Raw genomic sequence first — 15,928 nt, 5'->3', positions numbered from 1 at the left:
CTCTCTCTCTCTCTCTCTCATTCTCTTTCTCTTTCAAATAAATAAATAAATAAATCTAAAAAAAAAATTTTAGCAACAGAGATGTTTGTTACAGTGTAATTAACAATAGCAAAAAAATAGGAGGGGTGATCAAAATGTTTAACCATCATATATCTTCCTTATTACATTGTATGCTATGATTTAAAATGCTGATTTGGAATATAATTCAATAACATAGGGAAATAGTTAATGAATAATGTCAAGTAAAATAAAAATCAGGGTACTGAAATGTATGAATATCCTGATCCTATGCACAAAAAAGAAAGACTAAGAAAACTACTTGCCAAAATTTGCCAACAGTCACGCTAGAATGAAAGTGGGTAATTTTCAGGATGCCTGGGTGACTCAGTCAGTTGAGAGCCTGACTCTTGATTTCAGCTCAGGTCATGATCTCAGGGTTGTAAGATGGAGCCCTGTGTCGGGAGGGCTCGGTACTGGGCGTGGAGCTTGCTTGATATTCTCTCTCTGCCCCTCTCCCCCCACCCTTAAAAAAAAGTGGGTAATTTTCATTTTTAGTTTTTATTTCCTTTCATGTTTATGGTTCATTTTTTAGCTTTCCTCTATTTCTCAAATTTGCTTTAACATTTAAAAGTGTTGAAACCTGACAGTACCAGGAGGCTGAAATAGACAAAGTCTAAAGTCATCTGTTTCAGTGTTAAAGATCTGTGCTTCCACAGTAGTTTCACACGCAAAGGTCTGTGATCAAAATAACCGACAGTTTCCAAGCAAGAAATCACTAACAAAAGACTGTGGCTAAACACATGGAATCCTGATGCCTGTTTCCACACCACTCTCTGAAGTGACGGGTCAGGGTATGTCCAGTGTGACATAGCGATCAGATCAGAGTGGCTGAATATAAATCGTGCTGAAAGCAAAAGTCCAAGGAAGGGGCCAGTAGTAATAAGCATGGCTCAGTGTTTATGAGATTCATCAAAGCTATGTAAATGATGGCATCTGAAACCCTACCACTGTGAACTGGTTTTTACAGCAACGTCATGCTTGGTCGGAAGGCTATTTTGGCATGAAACAATTCCACAGAAGTGAGAAATATGCTTGTCCCCCCCATAAGGCTCAGAGTGACCTAATACATTCGAAGGCTAATGAATTTTTCAAAGTGTTTTAAAAGCCAGTTCTGGGATAGCATTTTCATCTGTATCCACCACAGTGAGTTTATGTCTGGATTTTTTTAGAGTGGAGCCAAGAAAGCTGGAGGGAGCTTCAGGCCACAGTCCAGGGATATCAGCAAGCACACGATCAGTTACAGACCAATGAAGTTGCTTTGCTCTGTGCATGGCTTTATTATGTTAGGGTCTTACAAAGCAAATTCACAATTAAATAATAGAAGAAATATTCAGCTAGAGAATGAAATTCTCCCTCCCATTTATCTTGTCCTATGACCTGAATGCATTTCCTAAGACCATGCTTTCATTTGCTTACAATTTTAAAGGAAAAAAAACCAGGGTGTCTGGGTGGCTCAGTCAGTTAAGCGTCTGCCTTCAGCTCGGGTCATGATCCTGGGGTCCTGGGATCGAGTCCCACATCAGGCTCCCTACTCAGCGGGGAGCCTGCTTCTCCCTCTCCTTCTGCTGCTCCCCCTGCTTGTACACGCACGCTCTCTCTCTCTGTCAAAAAAATAAATAAAATCTTTTGAATAGAAAAGAAAAGAAAGAAAACCAATGAAGTTCCCCCAGTGGGCTTGGTAAATACTCAAAAGATAAAACAAAATCTGAATCAAAGTTTAAGCTTGTATTAATCTACAAAAATCAGTTGAACTGCTGTTCACCTTTCCCTGAAAGAATCCAGCTCTCCACAAGGCAGTGGCTCTGCGAATCCATTTTTATGGTAGCTGCCAGAGGGTGAGAAAATCCTACCTGGTATTTCAGTCAGGAGATGCCCCACACAAACCAAGCGAGGCTGCCAAGGGCCGGGGGGATGAAAGTATTAAAGCAGCAGAGATGTAATCATGGACAACATGATGCTACGCTAACGTTGCCACACCATATATAGGAAAGTCATTAACAGAGTAAATCCTAAGAGTTCTCATCACAAGGAGAAATGTTCCCCCTTTATTCTTTTATTCTTTCTTTTCTTTTCATTGTATCTGTAAAAGAAAACGAATGTTAACTGAAGCTATAGTGATAATCCTCTTACAATATAGTAAATCAAACCATCCTGCTGTATGCCTTAAATGTATATAGTGATGTATGTCAATTACTTCTCAATAGAAATGGGGGGGGGAAGAAGCAAGGAGTTTGGGGGCAATGAACAACTTGCCCCCTTGTCTCCCTGGAGAAGGGCCCAGGGACACTGCCTTCCCGGGGAGCAGACAGGCATGTGTCCTCTCAGACATACCCGTGGCAGGGGAGCGGCTGACCTGTGCACCTGCCGTGACACTTCTGTCTTCCCAGAGCCAGGTGCTGGTCTGGCCAGTACCACCGGCCACTTGCTGGCGGAAATGAGTATGAAGAGTACAAAGACGACCAAAGACGCTTCTACATTCAGAATGAACGTCAGCCTTCACTCTTCTTTTCCATTTTGGGGAGCAAGACACAAGCATGCACATTTCACTTTTGCACCCTTTGATTAGTTGATAGATAATTTTCACAACAAAATAATTGGATCTTATTGAATTGATGGGCATCTTCTTCTTCTTTTTCTTTTTTTTCAAGCCACTTATTCTAAAGTCCTGGGGTTTATTTTTGTTTTGGTTTTTGTTCTTGTTGTTATTGTGTGAGGAAGGTAAAGAAATGGTTTCTGCAAATGGGAACTCTCCCACAAAAACATTTCAAATAATTGAAAACCCATCAGCAGGTGTCCTTCCGTCTCGGGCTGTTCTTAGGGAACTTTTTTACAGGCTCATGGGCCCTGCTGCAACTTTTTTGTGGAGTCCAGAACCAGATTATTTCTTGACTCAGGATGGGAGCAGGGAGCGGGCCTTCCTGCATCTTCTACATGCCACAGACCTATTTCTGCCTCCTCACATCAGGCTCACATTTTTAGCACCATTGCCCTCCCTCCTGACTCATGATCACTTGTTATAAAAACCATGATATTTCACATATCTGGCTTCCCGTAAGAACGAGGTCTCCTGTGCAAGCAACTTTTCCAGACAACCAAAGCTTGCCCTCCATGTGACAATTCCTTTCTACTTTTTTTCTCTTTTAATTATCTGAATTAGAAATTTTTCTGAAACTGCTTACATGCTCCACCTTTCTCCTTAAGCAGGACTCTGAGCTTAACTGATCTTTCCTCCTTGATGATATACAGGGTTGTTACTGTGAACATCAGCAGCGTACCTGACATCACTGATGTTGTGGCCACAGACACTGTGCGGACACTTAGAACTATTTACCCTACCCCAGAGGGAATGGCACTTATGGAGAGCCTGGGCCGGCTTCTTATAGGTTCTGTTTGATTTGGGTTTTGTTTGTGCAATTCCTCCACTGTAAGTTAGCGGCAATTACAATCTTGGGCAACCTCTTCTTCCATCACTGTGCTCTGAGAAAATCAAGCTTGTGGATATTCTGTCAAAGCACAAACTAAGTGATGATGATGAAGATGATGATGATAGCTAACATTAGTGAGTCTTTCCTGTATCCCAGCATTGCTCTTGAGTGTTTTACAGATGTTAATACACAAATAGGCTCAGAGATAGAGTTTGGGGGATTTTCCTGTGAGGAAAGGACTAACTTTAAAGATATGTGTTTTTTTTAATTTCTTTATTTGAGTATAGTTGACACGCAATGTTACATTAGTTGCAGGTGTACAACAGAGTGATTTGACAACTCTATACCTTATGCCGTGCTCATCACACGCTACCGTCTATCTCCATACACTATTACAATATCACCAACCATATACCCTATGCTGTGTCTTTTATTCCCGTGACTTATTGATCCCATAGCTGGAAGCCTGTGCCTCCCACTCCCCTCCACTCATTTTGTTCATGCCTCCAACCCCCTTCCCTCTGGCAGCCATCAGTTTGTTCTCTGTATTTATAGGTCTGATTCTGCTTTTGGTTTGTTTAGTCACTTGTTTTGTTTTTTGGTTCCCACGCATGAGTGAAATCATACAATATTTGTCTTTCTCAGCCTGACCTATTTCACTTAGCATAACACCCTCCAGATCCATCTGTGTTGTTGCAAATGGCACAATCTCATCTTTTTTATGGCTGGGTAACACTCCTCTGTATGTGTGTGTGCACGTGTGTGCACACACACATCTTCTTTATGTATTCATACAGATGTTTTTAATCATCAATTTTGGCTGCTTTAAGGAAAGCTGCTCTTGCATAATTCCACCTTCCAGGAGACTTAGGGTTGGCTGATGTCACCAGATGAGTGAACTCCAGAAACAGGAAGTGCTGGGCCTGCAACTCACTGCAACTGCGTCTTGGAAGGATGTTCTATGCCTCACCACTTCTCCCTGTGCCCCCCCCGCCAAAAACCCTTTTCTCCTCTTTTCTCCTAGTTCCTTCCAATTCCACATCCACTTTCCTTCCTTTCTTTCTTCCCCTTACCTTCACTCCTACATGTGTCTTGAGTATAACCAGCAGTTTTCAGGGGCGCTGCTAAGCTGGCAGACTCAAGAGCCAGAAGCAGGCTTGGCACAACTGGGAGCTGTGGCTCGACTCCAGCTCTTCTCCTCACTAACTGTGTCATTGGGATGAGTCAACCTACTGTACGATTGATTCATCATTAAATCAATCAAAGTAATCCTTAAGACCTCCAGCAACACATTAACAGCTCTGAAGACATCTGCAAAACCAAGAGTTGTGCCAACAATCTTGATGGTAAGTAAGGGACAACTTCAGACTTTTTTTGAAATGCGTTCTCTTTATGAAAAACTCACTAAATTCCCACAATATTTCTGACCACTGTAAAAGCTAGTCACATGTCAATTTTCCAACTAGTTTATCAATCTTTTATATTCCTTTCACATGGGTATACAGTAAGAAATGTCCTCCAACTTGTCCAACCAAATCAGAGACAGCCAAGCCACAGATTTTTCTCATAGCTAGTTCTCAATAATATTCACTGATGACTCAGTTGTCCGAGGGTTTTTAATATAAAACGGTCACCACAAAGAAATAAACCTCTTTCTCAGGTCAAAGTGAACTTACCATCCAACCCTCCTATAAACCTGTCAAGTTGTTCACTTCTATTATTTTTAAAGATTTTATTTATTTATTTGAGAGAGAGAGAATGAGAGATAGAGAGCACGAGAGGGGGGAGGGTCAGAGGGAGAAGCAGACTCCCTGCTGAGCAGGGAGCCCAATGTGGGACTCGATCCCAGGACTCCAGGATCATGACCTGAGCTGAAGGAGGTCGCTTAACCAACTGAACCAGTGTTCTGGGAGATCAGGTGGGCAGAGGCACTGAGGCTATAAGAAAAGAGTCCTGGAAATGGAGTCAGCTGATCTGGGAGAGAACTCTAGTTCTGCTTTTCATTGGCAGTGGGAACGTGGGCCAACTTCCTGACTCCCTAACGCTCAGTCTCCTCAACCGCAAAAGGAGAATACTACTTACTCCACAAGACCACTGTGGACATTCAGTGAAAAAAAACAGATCTCTTAGAGGGAAGACAGACATTCACCAAATTTTAGGCAAACTAAAAAGAGCTAAGAATTAAGAAGTGTCCGGGAATCAAACTGAGGGTTTTGGAGGGGATGGGGGTGAGGGATGGGTTAACCCGGTGATGGGTATTAAGGAGGGCATGTATTGCATGGAGCACTGGGTGTTATACACAAACAACGAATCAGGGAACACTACATCAAAAACTAATGATGTAATGTATGGTGACTAACATAACATAAAAAAATAAAATGAAAAAAAAAAAGGAACTCCGAAGGTGATTCTAATGTGCAGCCAGGTCAAGATGGTGATTCTGTAAATTGCCTACCTCCTCTCTTTAGAGCACTGTAGAAATCTAGGAGGAAGAAGCCTCTTGAAGTAGTGGCTCCAATATTGGATCTCTTCAGAGACAACAAAGCTATTTATAACTATAATAACTCCTCCCATTTATTTAGCACGCAGTACATTTCAGAGTGTTTCCCAGGGCTTTAGATTATATTAAATTGGCATGGACATATTTTGAAAATAATTAAAATATACAGAACCAATACCTCTCAATATTGCCTATCATTCTTATCATTTATTTTAACCCTTACTTAGTTTCCCTAATAAACTAGAAATTCCTTAAGGTTAACTTATGTATCTTATCTATCTTTGTATTCTATACAAGTGCTTGGTGAATGTTTTTACTTGGTAAGTGTTCCATAAATTTCTCTTGAATAAATAAAAAAACTAATGATGTAGTGTATGGTGACCAACATAACATAATAAAAAAATTATATAAAAAAAGAACTGTCTATGAAATGTCAGTAGGGCTTCCTGGCTCTCTTGTCCACCAGTGGTCTCTTTCATGTTTTTGTTATTTTATTACTCAGCTCTGTGTCTCATCTTAGGACATTCACACCTGCAGCAGCCCTAAGAGGGGAGTGCTAATATTGTTCTCATTTTATAGATGAGAAAACCGAGACTCAGCAAGGCTAAGCGACTGAGGTTCCCTGATGAGTAAAATCAAGATGGCAAAGTCAAGCTTGGAAATCAGGCATCTGGTTTCAAAGCCCACACCACCAGCCACCATGCCAAACTGCACTTAGGGGAAAGGAGTGATGAGGAAGACAAAAGGATCTCCAAGCTTTCTTCAAATCCAAAATGCTCTGTGAAATTCTTCCCAAACCTTCCTATGTAGGCCCGGCGGCTTCTACTATGGGCTGCATCCTGGGCTCCAGGTTATGGGCTCAGGTACAGGAATGTGTGATCACTGCTGCTCCCAAGGAATCCACCAGTCCTTAAGGATGAGAACAAAGATACAGCTTTGATTGTGTTGACTGATGTCTAATTTCAGCTACATGTTTTGAAGCCCCCACACGATATTTGCCATCACAGAAAAAAAGCTAATTCCCAAATGTAAGTGGATAAACCCTGAATTACACCAGACCAGTTGTCAAAACATATTCACGATCATATGCATTATAGTAAAATGTATTTATTTATTCTTGCCAGGGTCCAAAAGGATAAGCTGCTTGTAATAAAAAAAAAAAAACACATACAAATTAAGCAAAAAAAAAAAAAACCAAACACACATTAAAATAAGTATAACAAGGTAGAAACGAAGCAGTAAAAATAAGAAAAACTTACTACAGAAATACTAGGCTAAGGAGTAAGCATCAGCGTAGCTTTGAGCTTTCTGGCAGCCAAAGCAAGAAATAGAAAATGCATGGAGCCAAAGATATGCAATTTTTCTGGACACCCCATCATTTCAAAAAGACTCTGGCATCACAGGCTAGTAAGAGCACCTGGGAAAGTCTGGTCACATCCCTGAGAGTTCGATGAAGTGGATGACCATGATCATGCTCTACCACAAACAGTGCACTGGTCGGACAAGGGGTCTGCTTCAGGACAATGCATGGGTTGATCCCATGCACGAGGTCTGCTGTGTCAGGGTTGGACAGAAATACTAATGAGACTAGCCTGGAATGCCTACACCTTTCCTCTCAAGGACTCTGAAAGGCTTACCTGCCAGTCTCTCTCATGCTACTAGTACTGCTCCAGAGGAAGCAGAATAGGCTGGGTGGACTTGGTGTGGTAGTTGGGATTGGGGAAGTGTAATTTTTAGTCTTTGAACCACACAGTGGAGGATCTACGGCACTAATAAGCTCCATTTGCTGATCTACGCAATGTGGTTTTGCAGAGGCAAATTTTAGTGGCCCATTCCCTTCCTTGCCTCTCTCCAATCCATTCATGCTTGAATTTAACCAATATTTGCAGATTCCCAACAGTCGTGCATAAAAACTAGCCTCACTGGTTTGCAGTAACATTTTGTATGAAGTACACACTCTGTGCAAAGTGCTGGATGGCACTCCTTGACCTTAATGTTTCTCACTTGCTTCTAGTAAACCAACCTGGGTTTGTGCATACTGTTGTTGGCCCTTCTTCAGATTCAGATCACTAGGAGTCTGCACCTGTCCATCCACTTATTCATTTTTATTGAGCCACTACAATGGGTTATGATTTGTGCAAGACTCTTGCCTTATGTCCTCATTCATTCTAAAAACACTTGGCTCTTTTTGTGTCTAGCACAGGCATGGCTCATGGTCCCAAGAAGCATCTGAAGCATTGGATGCAAGAAAAACTGACCGGTGTGTTTGGTCCTCGTCCACCTCCTGGTCCCCACAAGCTGAGAGAATGTCCTCCCTCATCTCTTTCTAAGGAACAGACTTAAGTACTCCCTGACAAGAAATGAAGAAAGAAATCTGCATGCAGCAGTTCATTACGATTAATTTCAAGGGCCAAACTCTTAGCCTACTCTGTTTTAGGGAGGTCATCAGCACTGACAAGAAGGAAGAGAATTTCTGTCTGATCTGTGGCACCAAGTGTTGCTTTGCTCTTCTTCATTTTGCACCCGAGGAGGCCAAGTACAAGTTGTACAAAGTGAGAAAGATCTTTGTGCACATAAAAGGAATCCCTTATCCGGTGACCCATGATGCTTGTTCCATCTGCTGCCCTGATCGCCTCATCAAAGTGAACGATGCTGTTCAGATTAATGTGGACACTGGCACACCAAATAGAACAGCCAAACAGAGCAACGGGTGAGAGAATCTCTAGGTGACATAACTGGAAGGCTCTTTGTACTTAATTAACGATAATATGGCATGATTAACAACAGCCAAAACAAACAAACAACTTCCTAAACATCAGGCATTGCACCAGGCCCTGATCTACAATGGTGAACAAAATCATACAGAGAGAGACCTGTTTTTCAGTCTGATTAATCAAATAAACATGCCCAATAGAGATATAATGACAAGCTGCAGTAAGTGATCTAAAATCATTACCCAAAAACCCAACTTATACTCATGAAGTGAAGGAGGTGGAGTGGGAAGAGGTCCTTTGGGGAGACTTCCCTTCGTCACCTCATCTGAAGAAAGGGTAGGAGTTTTCTATGCCAGGGAGGAGGAGAAGCCCAAGGAAGCTGAGCAGCATCCTGGGTCAGATCCCAACATCATGTTAATGACGTCATGTTATCTGCTTTCCTAAGAGCAATAGAAGGGTCCTGAGGTTTACAGAGGTGCAAAAGGTGCTTTCGCAATGCTCTCCGTGGCAGCAGTGGGAGAGTGGTTTCCTGGAGACTGGCGAGCCCACCCTTGCAATCATCATGCCTGGGATAAGTTGCGTGGAGAAGGAAGTTTCCAGGTGGAGAAACTGGTTGGATAGTAATGTCATTCAGTGAGATAAGGAACTGCAGAGAATGACCAGCTGGGGCAAATGGAGGGAAGCAGCCACTGTTCCAGGTTCTGTGCTGAGAACTGTAGACATAGTATTTTGGCTTTACAACAAACCTGCAAAGTGGGTATCATTATCCCAGTTGTCAGACTAAAAACCCAAGACCAGGGACACCTGGATGGCTCAGCTGGTTAAGTGTTGGCCTTGTTTTTCTTTTCCATAAGGACTGGTTAAAAAAACATTTAAAAGATTTATGAATCAGAAATATTTCAATAACAGGATGCCTGGGTGGCTCAGTCGGGTAAGCGTCTGCCTTCGGCTCAGGTCATGATCTCAGGGTGCTGGGATCGAGTCCCACATGGGGCTCCTTGCTCAGTGGGGAGACTGCTTCTCCCTCTGCCTGCTGCTCCCCCTGCTTGTGCTCTCTCTCTCTCTCTCTCTCTGACAAATAAATTAAAAAAAATTCTAAAACAAACAAACAACAACAACAAAAAACACCCAAGACCGTGTTATCAGCTTATTTTCTCCAACACAGACTTTGTGGTTGGATTTTTCAGAGCAATCTAGTACCCAGTTTCCCTCCCAAGATCTCTTAAGAAAAAAGATTACCTTTCCCTGGAAACCAAAGCCCAGAGCCACAGGGCTCAGATAGAAAAGGATTTGGCACATCGCCAGAGATTCTGAGTAGGCTACTCTGGGACCTGGGGCAGGGAAGCCATGTATGATTGTGCAGGGTGTGTACTGCACAAACCCAGAGGGTGTCAGTCATATCAAACTCCATGTGAATGCTGCCTCCTGAATATGTCAGTCCTGCCCCTCCCCAGTTTCTCTTCAAAGATGACTCCAAACTCTATGACTCTCCCATAAACCCCAGAGTCCAAACAGAATCAGTGGCAAAGGCAACACCATGCACTTCACCTCTCTGGTCCCCAGATGTTCTTTCCATTTTTGCAGCCTTCACCCAGACCCAAGTAGTTCTTCCTCACCCTTGTCTCTGCTCAGCTAGCACTCCAGGAAGGAGTGGATGTACAGGAAGAGCGATACCTCCATCACCAAGCCACCATTGCTTGCTTACAAGAGCTCTCTAGACTGGCACACGAAACCCCAAACAATGTTACTATCTGGCCAAATAAATGCTACAAATAGAAATAAACAGGTTATACCAAAGCTGTCGCCTTTCTACCCAGTTAACATCAAATATTCCCAAGTCACTAATTAAACAGTGTCCTTGCTCACCTAATCATGACCTCCAAGACCCAAGGTGCTGTCTGAGTGGCAGTGACCGATTCTTTACCTTTGAGGCAGACCAATCCCCTGTGAGATTTACACTGAAAAACTCTGACTCTTCTCCAAAGCATTCCCCGCACCACCCCCTCCGCCAAGGGGGGCTGGATAATCCACAGCTCTTGGTCTGAAAGCTCCAGCAGGGAGAAATGGAGCTGACTCCGTGGCTAAAGCAATCAAGGGCTCTTTTCTCCTAAGGGGGAGGTGGGGTGGAAGCACCACGTTCATAGAAGTGCTTTGGATTCCTGAGTCTCCTTCCTGCTCACCAATGCTCTGGCAAAATCTCCAGTGCACCAACCCTCACTGATGATGGGGAAGGAGCTGATCCTGTGGTCTGTGATCAGAATGAGCTCAGCTCCCCAAACGAAACTACTAGTCCTCACCACAGTGGCGCTTTCCAAATATTGGCAACAGTCACTTTAAAGATGCTTTTTATTGACAAGTCCAACTTTTCTTCCTGTAAAGGAATCAAGAATATATTCCTCCAACTTCAAATGAAGATGATGACTCTGCAGACAGGCTGCTGTGTTTTTCTTTCTTTTTAAAAACCCCATCTCCTCTACAATTCTAATGTGCTTTCTGGGTCCCTATGCCACGTACCACAGAGTCTAAGTTGACATTGAGGTCATGCAGAAGTTTTCTTCTACACAAGTCCATGCGATGACTAATACCCACTGCAGAACAGAGCTCTGCATCTGCAGCTGTCCCTGCAGAAGGGACAGATGCATTCCTCAGACTGTAGTGGCAACCTGATCCCCACCCTCTCTTTGGAAACAGCATTCCTGCGACATTGATGCGCTCTGGATCCTTCCAGCAGCAGCTGACACTCCTCCAACACACCCAACACCCAAGGCTGGCTAGTGATCTACCTCTTAGGGCATGTGGACGGCAGTGACCCCCCACCCATTAGCAGCTGCTTGAATTGTATCAGCTGCTGGGGTCCAGGCAGTGGGAGAGGCTCAGAAGACAAGAGTGGAGACCTCGGTTTCCCACCAGCCAGAGCCCTGGGGCTCTGACACTTCATTTATTTCATTTCTTCCCCCCAAAGTTCATGGAAACTTGGACCATTTACTGCCGCCATGAGGTGGTCTTGGCCTGAATACTTTTCTGAGCTGACCACTATGAAAGGGGAGGACATCTCCCAAATCACAGCATAGGGTGGGCGGGGAGCCCTCCTTCCCTCCCTCCCTCAATTTTTCTTACCATAGAAATGGTACAACTAAGAATAACTAAGACACCACCATAGAAATGGCAAAACTAAAAATGGAAAGCATAGCTAAAACCTCAGGACAAGCCTGGAACTATAGGATTTGATCTCTGTCCCTATTCCAGCTCTGAACAGGCAGGTGGAAGAAAAGCCAGGTGGGCACTGGCAGGAGAAAAAGAAAATGTGTTTTTATTCTCATTTCCAGTTCTAGCAGTGGGTGTCCAAACCAGAAACACAGCCGAGTGCTCACATCAGGGGAATGCACCCAGGTAAAAAGCATCACCCACCCTTTGATTAGCATCTCTACACTCTCAGGGGTCTTGTTCTCATTCGGCTTACTCTACTGTCTTGATTATTTAATAATCATTGTGTTAATTTCCTATTTGTCATTCCATATTTGTCAAGAAGGTGCCATTTCGGGAGGCCAAGCTCAGAGTAAGGGACTACCTCCCTTGCTGCCCTCCACCATCAGCTAAGGCTTTTCATCAGGATGATCTAGGCACCCAAGCATGTCCTGACCAGGTAGAAGGCCCCCTAGAGAAGCATTTGAGTGCCAGGAGGGATCCCAGTGAGGCCACACTTGGGGTCTGCTTTTCCCATTTCTGATAAATAGAGCATATTCTCAGGAAGGAAGGGTATGTATCAGAAGGAGAGATCTAGGGGAAAGGGGGTGGGGATTATGCCAGTGAATCTGCCTCAGCTTGAGATCAGCAGGAGCAGACTGGGAGGAAAAAGAATTGACAGTGTGCTCCCCTAATTTCAACAGAAATAAGCTCCAAACTACCTGATAAAATCCAGAAATATCCCTTCCCCTTCAAAGATTTCTGATCCACACCAGGGCCTGGCCTAGAATGGGAGAGCTGCTTCTCTCCTCACAATGACAGATGAATAATAAATGCTCCTAGTCAGGAGGAAAAATGATGCAGACTTTCTCCAAAGTCTTGATCACTGGAAATTTTATCCATGACTAAGAGTTACTCCATTTTGCAATTTAAAATTTCTTTTGTCTACTGGAATTAGCTAGTTCCAATGATGGTGAGGTTATGTTAGGACTTTGGAAAGGACATTGACTACTCCAAACTATTAAAAGATACACATCACGACTACAGAGTATCAAAGCAAGAAGTCAAGTAGGTAGGTAAAAACCTTGCCAGCTAGACTTTTCAAAGGTATCATGCGGATAAGCCTATATTAACTTCTGACAGAAAACAGCTTAAACATAACACCTAACTTCTATCTAATTCTGGTCTAATCAGGCTTAAATGAAAGCCAGCATAATTTTCTTCTCCTTAAAAGGTTTCCCAAAGTATTAGCCTGATTTTTTTAAACAGTACTAATTTATTATGAATATACTTCTCACAAATGAATGTCATAATAATTCAGTTATTTTTTTCTCCAAAACAAAGATTATCTATCCTCTAAAGCAAAAGGTCATCTACTACTATAGTTAATGTTCCAAATTAAGTAAAAAATTTATTTACCTAGAAAATATCATTTATCAGGAGAAATATGACACCAAAATTGACCAAAACACCTTTTCTGTGGTTACGAAAGACTAACTGTGATCTCTAACAAGAAACCTATTCCAAGAAAAAACAAAATTACCAGTAATTGTCCTTCTGGCTAACACAGGAAACTAGGAATAGTATTTCAAACAACCACTTCTTTTTCCTGTCTATTTTTTTTAATGATGTAGAGCAAATTGCTCGCCTAATGAAGGGACTCAGTAAATAAACTTACCCATTACTTTCAACTGATTGCTCTGAAATAGGAAATTTTTCCATTCCAGCAATTGTTCTTCAGAAATTAGGCAAATCTCCTGCTCACATCAGACCCCACAATCTGTATGTTTATTGTTAAAATACGTGTTTCCAGAGTGGAACACAGGTGCAGTCTAAATCTACATGTATCAATGATGGCCATTCATTTTCACCCACCCACAAAATAAATAAATAAGTAAATAAGTTGGCACGATCGACTTTCCTTTTGGACCATTTCTCACTCATCATTAGGTAAAAAAACAGAGAGCTTACTTACACGATCAGAAATGCACGCAATTTCTGAAATCACTATTTCCCTTCCTGTGCTCAAGTAAAACTATATAGGGGTCATCAATAAACACAGAAATGACCACCAACTTTCTCAATTTTGAAACCCCCACAAATGTTTGACTCTCTGGGAGGTTTAAGGTAGAAAACAAAATACTTACATTAGCATTAATCAACTCTAATGGTCTTTTAAAAGATAGAGTTAAATCATTGTAAGAATCACACTTGGGTCTACACTCCCTTTGTTGTGCAAGCGTAAATACGTTACAGTAATAACCCTGCAAATATCCTGCCTTGTGATGAAGATGTCACCTTAATGCAGACTTTGTATTTTGTCTTCTATGAAGGTTTAAAGGTTAAAGGCATCATAAATTATGCATTTCCTCCTATGCCAAGCCCAGGAAAGGTACTTTCACTGTTCATTAAAGATATCGCTTCTAAATGAGCAGAGGCTTTTCCCTAAGTGTTGAAACAGAAACATTTCCATTATGTTTATTACTGCTATGCTGGAGAACCGAAACAGTTTGGAATTAGGAAGCTGCTAGAATCTGTTGTTCCAGAATATGTAGCAACTGTCAACCCACACAATAAAATCACAGTTCACTCTTTGGACAGTGGTACAGTTGTACCGGGCCAACATGCTGGTCTCCTCCCAGGAGAACAATAGTCTGGCAAACCCCACATCATCAGCAACAGTTGGGGCTTTCCCCTTCTGCCTCTGCCCAAATTACAGATCTGAACAGGGACCGGGAGTCGCATGATTCACACTAGAACATCCCTTACTCCTGCACTGGAGCAAGCTCTTTGTGAGGGATGCTTGGGTAAACTGCGCGTTTGCCCCACACATCCTTCCTAGCCAGCACCCTAACTTCCTTTCTTGTGCTTTGCTACCACCTCCAGCTAAAGTACAGTTCTAAGAGATTCTTTTTCCTCCCCTTTACACTTACAGGTACTGCATCAGCAGAAGGCTGGGCTCATTTTCGAAAGGAGCACCACACCCATTAACCCTCCAGCCATCAGAAGCAAGTTGCAGTTTGGCTGGATCTACCTCTCTCTAACCTCAAGCCAAAGGAACCAAAGCTGGACACACAGGACCCAACTTCTGCCAGGCCAACCACCCCCACCTCAGCACTTTGTCTGCCTGCGGGGGAGGATTCTGGAGACAGACTGCCTGCTGTAAGGACCAGAGTTCCAGAGATTCTTTCCAGGGGATAGCCCGCACACCCTGACAACTAAGCGGCGAAGTTGTTTCTTCCTTCTCTGCTGCAATGCCCTTTCCTCTTCATCAGCTAGCGCGCGCACGCACGCACACACACACACAGAGGCGCGCGCATACACACACACACACACACACATGCACGCACGCACGCACACAGCCCTGCTCCCCCAACTTACCAGTTTAGATTTGGCGCGTTGCAAAAATTCTTCCATGTCTTCGCGAGAGGTTTGGACTAGGGGTACCGGCGGGGCGCAGAGGAAGATCTCTGCCCGCGGAGAGAAGCGGGGTCTTAGGAAACTGGCCGGCGGGAGCGCAGCGACCGCTGCTCCCTCCTGCCGCTCCGAGGCGGCTGAGGCTGTGGCTGCGCCCTCGGCTGTCGCCTCCCAGGGCTCCCCGCCCCACCCTCGCGCCCCCGCCGCCCGCTCTGCGCGTCTGACTCTGCCCTAATAAGGAAAGTGGGTGTGCCGCCCGGGAGCCCCAGGGCGCGCCCCGCGCGCGCACTGGCACGCGCCTGCGGGGCCGAGGCTCGGGGCCGGGGCTCGGGGCCCGGGCGCGAGGGCGGGGGTGTTGGGGGATGGCGAGGGGCTCCTCCGCCAATCGCAGGGCCCCGCGGCGGCCTCCTGACGTGGCGCGCCGAAAGATGCTGCAACCATGGACAGCGCCCAGAAGTGCGAGCCAAGTGCAAGGGGCTGCTGCATAGGGAGGCTCTGCCGCAGGCACCGCCGCTATCCGCCAGGGGAGGTGGGAAGAGGGAGAGAGGGAAAAGAGGTCCCCGGAGAGCCCCCCTCCACAGCCAGCGCCTCCCTGGCGGGCTGGCACGTTACAGAGAGCTCCAGCGGTC

General features: G+C 44.1%; 1 protein-coding gene across 6 annotated transcripts in view; it reads right to left on the bottom strand.

Annotated features, from left to right (window-relative positions):
- Window positions 1-15,480, bottom strand: part of PRUNE2 (prune homolog 2 with BCH domain) — a 258,870-nt gene extending 243,390 nt beyond the window's left edge. For all 6 annotated transcript variants that reach the window (XM_073878052.1, XM_073878054.1, XM_073878056.1 and 3 more), the window contains exon 1: window positions 15,264-15,480. In XM_073878052.1, coding sequence (XP_073734153.1) covers window positions 15,264-15,299 — 36 coding nt within the window. In that variant the 5' untranslated portion in view covers window positions 15,300-15,480. The remainder of the gene's footprint in view (window positions 1-15,263) is intronic.
- Window positions 15,481-15,928: the final 448 nt, after the last annotated feature.

This window comes from Callorhinus ursinus, unplaced genomic scaffold (assembly GCF_003265705.2).
Source record: "Callorhinus ursinus isolate GAN/ISIS: 27379988/994484 unplaced genomic scaffold, GSC_fseal_2.0 scaffold28, whole genome shotgun sequence".
In the NCBI taxonomy this organism is placed as follows: Eukaryota; Metazoa; Chordata; class Mammalia; order Carnivora; family Otariidae; genus Callorhinus; species Callorhinus ursinus.
Note: the sequence above shows the minus strand (reverse complement) of the source record. Positions and strands in the feature narration are given on the sequence as shown.